At 35.4% G+C, this 12627-nt stretch overlaps 1 protein-coding gene across 17 annotated transcripts in view; it reads left to right on the top strand.

Annotated features, from left to right (window-relative positions):
* Positions 1 to 12627, top strand: part of LOC110845897 (voltage-dependent calcium channel type A subunit alpha-1) — a 59338-nt gene that overhangs the window by 40831 nt on the left and 5880 nt on the right. For 12 of the 17 annotated variants that reach the window (XM_035850398.1, XM_035850413.1, XM_035850410.1 and 9 more), the window contains 23 exons: positions 15 to 112; positions 172 to 290; positions 360 to 420; positions 568 to 696; positions 2233 to 2345; positions 2595 to 2667; positions 2794 to 2850; positions 2954 to 3031; positions 3098 to 3281; positions 3390 to 3435; positions 3513 to 3553; positions 3671 to 3831; positions 3917 to 3999; positions 4260 to 4341; positions 8609 to 8719; positions 9186 to 9198; positions 9442 to 9468; positions 9535 to 9578; positions 9650 to 9719; positions 9795 to 9907; positions 11652 to 11743; positions 12368 to 12417; positions 12478 to 12578. In XM_035850398.1, the coding sequence (XP_035706291.1) occupies positions 15 to 112; positions 172 to 290; positions 360 to 420; positions 568 to 696; positions 2233 to 2345; positions 2595 to 2667; positions 2794 to 2850; positions 2954 to 3031; positions 3098 to 3281; positions 3390 to 3435; positions 3513 to 3553; positions 3671 to 3831; positions 3917 to 3999; positions 4260 to 4341; positions 8609 to 8719; positions 9186 to 9198; positions 9442 to 9468; positions 9535 to 9578; positions 9650 to 9719; positions 9795 to 9907; positions 11652 to 11743; positions 12368 to 12417; positions 12478 to 12578 (1946 nt within the window). Of the gene's footprint in view, positions 1 to 14; positions 113 to 171; positions 291 to 359; positions 421 to 567; positions 697 to 1264; positions 1378 to 2232; positions 2346 to 2594; positions 2668 to 2793; positions 2851 to 2953; positions 3032 to 3097; positions 3282 to 3389; positions 3436 to 3512; positions 3554 to 3670; positions 3832 to 3916; positions 4000 to 4259; positions 4342 to 6743; positions 6846 to 8608; positions 8720 to 9185; positions 9199 to 9441; positions 9469 to 9534; positions 9579 to 9649; positions 9720 to 9794; positions 9908 to 10604; positions 10697 to 11651; positions 11744 to 12367; positions 12418 to 12477; positions 12579 to 12627 lie in introns of all 17 variants that reach the window. The other 5 variants (XM_035850412.1, XM_035850403.1, XM_035850400.1 and 2 more) reach the window with 3 other exon arrangements.

Genomic DNA, 12627 nt, shown 5'->3' with positions numbered 1-12627 from the left:
ATTACTCATTTCAGACACACTATTAAACGTCTTCTTGGCTATCGCTGTTGATAACTTGGCCAATGCACAAGAACTCACTGCTGCAGAGGAAGAACAGCATGAGCAGGAGGAGGTGAAGCCAAAAACAAAAAGATTTTCATACGAATGCATTTTATTTGATTTATGGTACAGAAACAAGCTGGAGTTCTAAAAGAAGATGCTGGTGGCGATGCAGGAGACGACGAGGAACCAACAGGACCAAAGCCTATGCTTCCATACTCCTCCATGTTTATACTTTCTCCCACAAATCCGTAAGATCATGACTAATCAGCATTTACGGCTACCTTTTGGTATCGTGAATTTTTTGTTCTTTATGCTAGGATACGACGCGCAGCCCATTGGGTGGTCAACCTACGCCATTTTGATTTATTTATCATGCTTGTGAGTCAGTTATTCAAATTCCTAATAGCACAAATAAAAATGAACTATGTATTTATGTGTGTAGTATGGCACAAAAATTTTTTATGTGCATTTTAAATATTTCACATCAAATGCTTTATGTGGGATAATTTCTTTGTTCATACATAGGTCATAAGTCTCAGTAGTATAGCACTGGCAGCAGAAGACCCAGTCGTGGAAGATTCCGACAGGAACAAATTCTTAAACTACTTGGACTACGCGTTCACAGGTGTATTTACGGTTGAAATGATCTTAAAGGTAAGTCTTTGGATTTAAGCATACTGCTAATTTAAGTCAAGTATGTTGCATACAAATTTAATGCAACAATTAGCTAATGACGAATCATAAAGAGTAACATTTTATTACTAAACAATTACAACGAGTTCTTCAATCGCGTAATATACATAGCTTTCTCATGTACGATTACATCGGATGGATGAGAAATTCATAGAGAATGCATAGAACTCCTCAGATGCAATGACGGTACGAAGTGATGCCCTCAGAATTCTACCGGGTGGATTAATGTAGATTTGTTAAAGCCAGGAATATTTTTTCTGAAATTTTCGTACCTGTTTAGACCCTAAAACGACCCGGTGCATAATGTATGAGTCAGGCATCACTTCGTTTCGTGCTATTGCATTGTAATTCAATAATTATTATGAAATTAGGATGATGGACATTCATCGTGAATTCTGTAATTTAATGTATAGTCCTTAATGGTCTTATCATAAATGCATATAGCACTCAGGGTGCGACGATCAAGAGCTGCGGACATTCTTTTAACTGGATTAATTGTAGGTAGTGATTTCTAATTTTATTGGTTTAGATTATCGATCTTGGCATATTATTACATCCCGGAAGTTACTGTCGAGACCTGTGGAATACATTAGATTTAATTGTGGTTATCTGCGCAATTACATCTTTTACCTTTGAGATGACGTAATCACAAAATACTCATTTGGTTGAATTTTAGCTCAGCTCTTGCGCGCAGTTTGGCATTGCATTTGCAGTTGTTATATGCATATAAATTTCGAGTTACATACAAGTATTTATTAGACTTGTTTGGATATTATTAAAAGCTGGCAATCAAGTTGAAGTATACATTCAAACAGTACATTTTAGAGCTTGTAATTGAAAGTGAAGCTGGTAATTAAATATGATATTTAATACGTACGTATTTAGAATAACAGCGACTTGTTGGTAGTACAGAAGCCCTACAAACTAACTAGCGACTTTTGAGGGTGCAACTTGCGTTTCATTGCATTTGAGGCTGTGGTTCCAAAGCGTTAATTTATTATTAATGTGTTTGGGGGTACGCGTATGCATTTGTAGAAGGTGTGTCACATACAGCGAGGATACAAACAATGTATGCATCCTCGCTCGTCACTCGTGGGAGAAAATAATTTGTAGTTGCCGTGAGTTTGTGTGATTTACAGTCAATTGACTTTCGAGCTTTTCTATACCATATTTCCTATGTACACGTAGGTATCGTAGTTTTCTATTGACCAGCGAAATATTAAACAGTAGTTTTTGAAATTGTTCAAGGACAGTAAGCTTGCGTCCAACTTAACATAAATAATACTTATTAGTGATAATGTTAATAATATTTGTATTATACGGCTTTGGGTTGGTTGGTAATTAATTAATATGTAATACTGATGCGGATTGATTATTAAAGTTGTGTACAAAGCCCAAATTCCTTCCTGCTCTTTCCATAAATAAATATGGCGTCCGTTACGGGTGGGTGTGACGATCAAGAGCTAACGGGCATTTTGTTAATTGGATTAATTGAAGGTAGTGGACCTTGGCGTCTTACTCCATCCCGGCTCGTACTGTCGAGATATGTGGAATATTTTAGATAGCCTGGTGGTGATTTGCGCACTCATTGCCTTCTTTTTCAGTAATCAGTGAGTTGTTCTGAATATTAGTTATTTTATCCATTAGCCTATGTTTGTCCTTCTTGCTGTGTTTTCTAATTAAATCTCGCTACTAAACCCTTTTATGCGTTGTATCTTTGAAAATGAAAAGTAGTTTACTCTAATAGTACTAATTAGAAGCGTGTTTCATGCTATTCGTGAATTTTTGCTTGCTGACCTTAAAGCTTTTTTAGTACAAGACATGCATTATGATGCTCACATGACCTTTTAACAATATAGAAGCGGAGGGAGCGATGAGGGAGGTGGTGGTGGTGGAGTAAGCGATATCAGCTCCAAGCTAAACACCATCAAGGTACTTGTTTGCACATCAACATTAGTTGACCTGTTTTTAATGAATAGTCATTTATTATGAATAACCTGCAAGGCAACCCCGAAATTAGAACATTCTGATAATCTTTCCTTATCTTTGAATTTCAAGTCCCTACGAGTCCTTCGTGTATTACGACCTCTGAAGACAATTAAGCGTGTTCCAAAGGTAAGTGGCTCGAAAGTATGCATAATTGAGACGTACATATGTGCATATGGACTTAAACACTATGTTCATTCGTGTGGTAATTTTTTTCTCGTTTTCATTAAAGCTCAAAGCTGTGTTCGACTGCGTTGTTAATTCGCTCAAGAACGTGTTTAACATTCTCATTGTGTATCTCCTGTTCCAAGTATGCATTCCTTTACAACAATAATTTTGTAACATCAACGCAATTTGGGTGCAATTTTTGTGCTAGTTCATTTTTGCGGTCGTTGCTGTTCAACTGTTTAACGGGCGTTTCCAATATTGTACCGATGAAAGTCGATTAACGGAAGCGGATTGTCACGGAGAATTTTTCAAGATTCGTGGGAACGGTCCGCCAAGTCTGGCCCCAAGGATGTGGAACATACAAGACTTTCACTATGATAATGTAATAGTAGGTTAGTATACATTCAGAAATGCTGCATTACAATTATTTAATCATAAACTTTTTCATACCTTATTCAAAGAAATAAGTTAGTTATAAATCTAAATCATTTTCTACGCAGCGATGCTAACCTTGTTTGCAGTACAAACTGGGGAAGGGTGGCCAACGTATGTCGCATGATTTAATGCCATTTTTATGACTAATTTGTTTTTTGTGATGTGTTAAACTTGGGCATACTTTGCAGAATTTTACAAAATTCGATGGCAGCAACATGGGAAAACCAAGGCACGAATTTTACATTTATCTAAATATCAAAGCACAATACATTCATATAGTGTATTTTCTAATTCAAGTTAATAAATTCTCGGCTTGTTTAGTTACCATAATTTGTTCTTAATCTAGGTCCTCAGCCTAACTTCCGAATAGAAATGTCCCTTTTCTACATTGTATACTTCATTGTGTTTCCATTCTTCTTTGTGAACATTTTCGTTGCCTTGATCATCATTACTTTCCAAGAACAAGGAGAAGCAGAGCTCCAAGACGGTGACATTGACAAAAATCAGGTATCTACATATACACATAATGCAAAAATGTATGTATAATATATTACTACTGCATTACACGTCTAACCACTTGGCAAATTTTCAGAAATCCTGCATAGACTTTGCAATTTCGGCACGTCCTCTAGAAAGATACATGCCGAAGAATAGAGACTCCATCAAATACAAAATGTAAGAATGTGTTTTTAAATAGTACTATTACATGCGAAAAAATTCAGGAAATTGTTGAAACATGACAATAACATTTGAAATAATCTGTAGCAAATCGATTTATTTTTAAACTCTGACTGAAAAAATAAGTACAAGTAACATTTACTATCTATATCAACCCTTAGCAGTTGATACAGATACGCTGCATATCTCAATAAACAACATTTGCAAAATAATACAATTTTAATGCAACTAACTAATTGCCAATTTATTTCCTAAAGATGGAGGATGGTCGCATCTACACCGTTCGAGTATTTTATAATGATGCTCATCGTACTCAACACTCTACTTCTTATGATGAAGGTAAGGCGTAACAAAATCGGGATAGGTACATATTTATGTATGCAGAAAGAAAAACATAACTAGTCATCATGACATGCTGAATAGATTATCCATTCACAAAATTATGCTCAAAGACAGAACTTGATCAGTATATTATATAAACAATAATACATCCAATACAGGAACAAAACACTTGTCCACGATCGATCATATAAATCGACTATACAGCAAGATTTTACAAATAAGTTACGTCACGATGGACGTGTTTGAAACTGGGAATGCATGTTCACAATGCACAGCATCTTGCTGCACTACTTAGATTAAATATGTCGTTTGCATCGTGTCCAGTATTCCAAGTATGACTGGTTTGCATGTCATTATATATTTATACTAGGCATGTTTCCTAACCTATTGCTTCAAGAAAAGCATGTTGAAAACAAAATTCGCCCTGAATGATAATTGTATGATGGATAATATAAGTCAATTTTTTTAGTTTCAAACTCCACTCACAATGCATAATGCTTCTAGTTGATGACAATTTGCATGCCCTATTAAATCGGTTTCGTGATAAAGTTGCAGTCACTCATGTACATAGGTATGGTCGAGGAATGATTTGTAATTAAGCACATTTCTCATAAGGAATGCATGTAAAAATGTGCTTAATTTTAATTCCTCGACCATACATATTTATTAATTGTCTCAATTAAGAGATTTCCTCAATTTTCAGACAGTAAGTAGCTGAAAGTCCGCTGAAGGAGTAAAATTCTTATTCGCATGAATTCGTAGTTTCATTACACAAATATTGCATGTTGCTCTTCAAGTGTAATTCTTAAACTTTAGAACAGGTTACATATGTAGGTACTTACAATTAGACGTAAATATACCCACCAATAAGGAATGCAGTGTTTCCTACGGTTCCTCAATAAGGTGTTGTAAGTTGTCTGTAATGTCTCTGATTACCCCCTTCGTCTAGCATGCATGACGCATAGCTTAGAGGATGGCGTGTATGAATGACTGTAAATGTGGTGGTGTGTGAGTGATAACTTAGCAATAAGCAACAAAAAAAGGTCGGTCAAAGTGCAAAAGTCGTATTGGAATCACTGATGAGATGATGTTTGATGTAATCTTGGATTTTGGATGAATTTGTACTAACAATACTATCGTCAGAATGAAGCAACATTTTCCAATTGTTCTGGTTCCATGAATTATTGTACTAATTTCATAAATAATCCAAAGTAACAAAATTGTCCATTAAATGCATTCTGCAAACTTACTAGTAAATAGCTACATAAATAGTGCGTGAATAGAGATATATAGAGAGATATATAGAAAATCTCTATAATATGATTAGGATAACAACGTGTAAAACTTAATGCTTATAGTGAGGTCATTTATACTAAGCAAAGTAGCACCTTTTGCAAACTAGGCAAGAAAATCTACTAAATATGAGACTTGAGGTGCGTCAAACTGTCAATTTTACTGCAACAAAGGGGATGTTGGACGTTCGTTCATGCTAATTTACTCTTATCAGATTTTAACTTTCTCCAAGTCTAAACGTATGCAGAAAAAGTGCGTTGGATTCATTTTTTCTAACGGTTGTGAATACGACATCCTGATGGAATTAAAGAATAGTTTAAAATTTCAAATTATGTAAGAAACAAATATTCTCCTTCATAATTAATTGATAGAAGAATAGATTATCTATTAAAGAATTCAACACTTTTTGAATAATAAAACTTAGGTAGTCAAGAAATGCATCAAACGTCATCCATAAATTATACAACGTTGGACTTCCATGTGAAACATATATGCCTATGATATCAAATCGCTCGTAATTAGTGAAAGTTTGGTGTTGTTATCAAGGATTGCAAATTCGGTTCTTTTGAATTCGAATTACCCGGAATTCACAGAAACAAAATCCGGATTTTGGATGATGTTCACTAAATGCACTTTTACTTCGGCCAATTACTTCTGTACAAAATTCGACCTCGATTGAGTGCTAATTACTTGTCCGATAAAGTAGTGCGTTCTAACTTCTATTTTCTAAATGCCTTAAAATTAGTTCTGTCATAATTATTTTAGAGGAAAGGACCTCTACATCTCAATTTCAGATTTTGATGCACTTTGGATATGTTGTGTGTCGGATGTACACGGTGTGTGAACACGAATCCCAAGTAGTTTGATTCCATGGCCTCACTTACGACCGCCACGCCCACTCAATTATTAAATAAAAGTATAGAATTTTGAAAGCATTAAATAATTTCAAAAATGGATTTAAAGTCACGCTGAGCGGACAAGTCGAAATCCGGATTTGAAAAATGGAACGGATTTGCAGTCCTTAGTTGTTATGTGTGACACGAGCATGAAAGATGGTCGATAACACTGCTGCCACCAGGATTGTAAAAAAAATGTTGGTTAAACAGTACCGTCAGAGTGAAATGGAATTTTTGAGTCGGTTGAACTCTGTGTTCACCGCTCTCTTCCTCCTTGAATGCATCCTCAAACTCATCTCATTCGGAGTCAAGGTACTGAATGACTTTCTCTTTGTTTGAGTCAGAATGCTTCCTTTTTTATACTAAATTCACTCTCAAAATGCATCCATTCCACTTAACTGTATTTCCACCCAATAACTTCCACCACTAATTTGCCAGCAACTTCTCATTATTTAAAAAATCTTAACCACTATTGCATTCTTACTACCCAGTCCTTGCTGATCTGTTTTTCCAATCTCATTCAAATAGCCAAATCATATGACAATCCACAACTTATATTTTTCCAAGATTCTATTTTTTGGAGTGCCCTTTCAAAGCTGGAAAATCTCCAACTTGTTTTTCAATTTTTATTCTGACCCAAATAAAATGTTGCCTGCTTCTCCTCACTCCAATTAGTAATCAAAAGTACTGCTCACATTAATCCTTAACTCCCACGCATTTGCTATTTGTACATATTTATATGTAGTATAACCAAAGCTGGTTATTAGCTCCTTCCTTAAACTGACGCTTTATTATCATCACTGTCGCAATGAGTTAATGTTTACTCATTTAGTTTGCATGTGCCTCAAAACCATGCTTTGTTTTGCAACTTATAAACCGTTTTCTTGTATGTACATGTTGTGCTTTCACTATTCTGCCCTTTTTCTTAACGGCCTTTTGAGCAGTTTTATCCTGTCAATGTTCACTCTTTTAAGGTCATTTCGTTTTTGTATCAAAATCATGATTTGATCATCCCTTTGTGATATTCGAAGCCCGAGCCAGGCCTTCTGCTACACGCGAGGTTGATGGAAAATACAGGTTTTCGGTATGCAGACTGGAAAACAGTAAGCACGAAGCAGTTTATGTATGTATCAACCAAATTTTCACTGCAAGTTCCTGTCTCGTAAAGTCCAAAATTTGACCTGACTCGGGTGCATATTATGTGCTGTATTTTTATTTTCAAATATAAATACTACTTTAAACTATACACTTATTCAGCTTCCCCTTGTCTGCTGCCTTTATTTAACTGCTGTTGTGCAGAATTTAGACGGTCATCAATTCATCATTAAATGTTGGACGCCAGTCATCGGTAAAATAAGGTACTCTTCTATTATTGATATTTGGTGTGATAGAATTATGCATGAGACTTATGGTGAAAAGCTGGCTGATGACTACTAATTATAGAATATATTAGATAGTGGGCGCTTGAGAATGTCAATGCACTCAATAGTATTCACCATTTGCACAATCACGTTGAACCGCACGTTTGAATCGAGTGAAATCTCGAGCACATAGAATTAGCAATGCACGGGTAAAAAATTATCAACTGCTGCAATGAGACGATGAAATCCAGAGACGAATGGGGTCCTCATTCGCAGCTTTCTTCCTTACATATTAAATATGTGTCGTTAATGTACATATGTGTCTACTGAACATATGAGGACAACGAGGTTTTGACCTTATAAAGACTTCCACGAGATCATAACTAGATCAATCACACATGCAGAAGACATTGACCATTTTTCTGTACAGTATTACTTACTTATGTTTGTACGACAAATGTTATCTGCATTTTCATCACTCATGTAAACTTTCTCTTTGTACGGTCAAGTTCTTTCTAATGAAAAAGTTTGCAATGATGAATATACTCTTAGAATTTCAAGTTGAGCAACTGACTACTAGTGATGAGTATGCGATAATGGAGTGCGTAATTGGCGAGATGATTCGTATTTATGCCAAGTAGCCAAGTAAAAGGTGGAAAGCTTGTGTAGAAAGCAGCTTGTGACTTAGTTTTCTTCTCCAACTTTTGTGTCTAGTATCATCGCGCTCCCATAGAATTCGAAGACTCGCTGTCTCTGATCAATTATACACTTACGTTTCTCTTTTTGGCTGAATGTATCCTCAAAATCATATCTTTTGGACTCAAGGTAACCATCGTCGTCATATTTGACCTTTAACTTTGTAGTCGTAACTGCTACTCTGTTACTTATTATTATTTCCAAATGTATTCTCATTGTCTGTATTTTGTCGCCTTTGCCGTACTCTTGTTCTACTCGTCTTACATTACAACGCCTTTAGAAATGTATCACCCCAAAATTCCAGAGCTCCTCATTTTCCCTACAGCACCTCATCAACTGCCTTCCCTTATCCCGTCCATCCATGCATCCCTCCCACCAAAAAAATCGTGCAGTTCTTGTCCTCCTCCCTCCTTTTTCATTCAGGATGTTATATTTTGCAAATTCGTGTTTTATGGAAGAATTCATTGAGAGAATTTTCATCACCTCCCAATTCTCCAAATTCTCTCCAAATTCTTGAGTTTTATTATTGTCTCATCAATAAAAGCTTACGTACAGTACATATATTGTTCTAATTCTGGTTTTAAATGTTTTGTAGAATTTTTTCAAAGGTAATACTTCACTTATTAATAATTTTACTTGTTAGGAATGTATAAATCTGTGTAAATTTTACTCAATGCTAATATACATTAATTTTTTTCTATTTTGCGATATCGACATTTTAAACGGTAAGAGATTATGACTATTAATATTCACCAGTTAAATCAACACATCAGTTTTATATTTAACGATGTGTGACAACATGTGCTTGCAAATGTAGTGAACCTTGAATGTGAATTATATTTTCAGAAAAGACCCGTGGAATATTTTCGACTTTATAAGCAAGTTACTTAACTTTATATACGATTTGTTGTAACTTTCTAAGCTTTATTTTTATTTCACTTTAGCTGTGATCGGATCCATCATCGATGCCGTAGCTGTTGAATTTTCGGTATGCACAGAGAACCACAAGTGAAAGCAATCTTGTAGCAAAACAGTTCGTTAGGAATAATATTATTTCAGGTTGACTTTATCAACTTGGCCTTTCTGAGACTTTTCCGTGCTGCACGGTTGATCAAGCTGCTCCGACAAGGTTATTGGGCTACAACAAGTTGCATTTGTATTACAATTAGGGTTGTTTCATTTGCTGTTCTTGTGATTGAAATAGGATACACGATTCGCATTTTGCTCTGGACATTTGTGCAGTCGTTCAAAGCATTGCCCTACGTTTGTCTGTTGATCGCGATGCTCTTTTTTATCTATGCAATTATCGGAATGCAGGTGAGTTCGTCTGGCAATGACACACGTACTTGTGACAAATGTCGTAAATTTTGTATCAGAAAGGGGTTTAATGAGGGGGATGGCCTATTCGTGAGGATGATTACTTAATTAGCTACTGATTAGCCAACTAAATATTTGTGGGAATGTTGAAAATAAGGATTGATTTTGAAGATTTTATTTCCCGATGGAAAAAATTACGAGCTACGAGTTATTACATGAGAAAAAAGAGTTCAATTAGATTAAAAATGCTAATAAAACTAGAAAATGTGTTACTTTTTGTCTAGATAGTGAACTAGAATAGAGCTTAGGATAAGTTTTCTACTGGCTACTAGACACACATAAAACTTCCGAGTTACCAATGTACATGGTTTAGGGACTAACCTTCACTATCAATTTATTGGGGTTTTATTAGGTACTCGGAAACTTGTTGTTTAATCCCGATCTTTCTATTAATCGGCATAAAAATTTTCAGTTGTTATTTGAAACCAAATTGTTTACTTTGTTCTCGATTTGATATACATGCATACTTCTGAAAATTTGGGTGCTGATCTTCTGGGAGAAGATGGTGAGGTAGTGGGAGGAAAGTGCGAATCTGAGTTGCAAATCGTCGTGCTTTGTGGAAATTTTTCCAAGTAATCTTTGTTTGGCAGCCAGATTTCCTGTCAAGTGCAACGTTATTATAAATGTTTTTTCTCAGGTATTCGGTGACATACAATTGAATCCAGAGTCTTCTATAACGCGACACAACAACTTTAGAAATTTTCCTGCAGCGCTCCTCCTCTTGTTTCGGTGATTACAGTCTCAATAATTACTACTGTAAACTGTCGTCGCTGACCGTCCTAGTTTATTTGTAGAGCAGTATTGTTCGTATCTAGTTAGCAGTACTTATTATTGTATATTATACTTACCCACCCGGGCTCTGTAGTAACTCTTTAATCACTTACATGTTCGCGTGGCTCTCGCTATCTAGCTGATCTAGTTGTTACGTATGTACGTATTTATTCTCTATACAAGTACTTATGGTCGTTTAAATCGTAGTTATGTTGTAAATACATTGATCTACTTTTAGTTTCGTCAATAGTTGATCACTAGAAACCCATCGACGACAAGAAAAGATCACTATATAGTCATTTCAGATTAAGTCTCAACAAGTCCTAGTCATACTACAGACTCTGTACTATACTTACGTAGTCATATGTAGACAAGTTAGAAGATGACGGCTCTTACAAATCGTACTTCATATACAAAATTTTGATTGTCGACAATGGTAGTTATTTGCATATACACCATCTTTTAGTCCCAACGTTTAGCAGTTACTCCAATTAAAAAATTCACGTTGGACTGTCTTGTTCAACTCGCATTCGTACATAGGTTGACTCGGCAAATTATTGAGCGATGAGATTATGGACACAGATCTAGCCTGAAAACTAAACTGAAAATGAAAATACTTTTGTGGTAACGACAAGGTTATGAATAGTTTGAGGATCGGGTTCTCCTATGGTTCATAGTAAAATAGTAAAATTTGTGTATGTAGATGTAATATTTTGATACTTCTGCTTTATGGTGACATTTTTGTAGCAATTCATGTCGTAATCTCATAATGATCAAAGCTGGCGTTATTTTTTCATGATTTAATATCTGCGTATACCAATTTTGGAATCCAATTGAATCGAGAAGCATATTTAGTCATTAGTTGGATTAATTAATTAATTATTAACCTCAGTGTTAATGTTTGTTTATCAAGGTGTTTGGGAATATACAATTGAATCCAGAGTCTTCAATAACTCGACACAACAATTTTCGCAATTTCCTTCAAGGATTGATGCTATTATTCCGGTCAGTATACAAATCTAGTTCTTACAGCAGACCAGAGCAGTACACGTTTCTACTTTTTCCTCTCACTCACAGTTTATTATGCAGTTTATATTATTGGATCCTTATTCCATTCTTTGATTAATTAAGTTAACCCCGAAATATGCTGACGATAATCACTCGAATAATTTTCTTTCTCATCACCCTCATTTTGATTGAACTGGAAAATTATTCTCACTATGCACTCATCATTTAAACTTTATCATCATCTCAAAGCTTATTACCACCAAAGAAAAATCTCTCGAAATTTTGAGCCAACCAGCTGAATGATAGATTGGCGGTACTGGAGTGGTGAATACATTTACAGCGGAACATAAAGTCGAGATATATTAAGCGCAAAGCTACCAATTCTGTTGCATCCATTTCTGTTAATCTGCACATCATCAGGAGCACTTGCTATTGCCTTGGCATGGCTTTGTCACTTTTACATAATGCTTCCACCCCATTTGTTTTTGATGATCTAAATATAATACGTGATTTATATATTCGTTTTCAAATGCTTCCCAATTTTGCTCCTCATTTTAAATTGTCTGCACTCACTCGCACTCCTTCGGAATTAAAATGAGGAAATATAATCATGAACTATAGGTGCGCAACTGGGGAATCGTGGCCTTCAATAATGCTGTCCTGCGTTAAAGGTGGGTATGACGAATTAATTAATAGTGAGCTAATTGATTAATTCGTCGCTATAAATTCAGGACAACCCTGTGATGAATTGTCAAATAAACAAGGACAAGAATGTGGATCCAATATAGCATACGTCTATTTCGTATCCTTCATCTTCTTCTGTTCATTTTTGGTAATTTGTCTCAACTCGTATGCTTATTTCGATGAATTAAATGAAGCGT

This window comes from Folsomia candida, unplaced genomic scaffold, assembly GCF_002217175.1.
Source record: "Folsomia candida strain VU population unplaced genomic scaffold, ASM221717v1 Fcan01_Sc003, whole genome shotgun sequence".
Classification (NCBI taxonomy): Eukaryota; Metazoa; Arthropoda; class Collembola; order Entomobryomorpha; family Isotomidae; genus Folsomia; species Folsomia candida.
The sequence above is the reverse complement of the archived record's forward strand: the minus strand, read 5'-3'. Positions and strand labels throughout refer to the sequence as shown.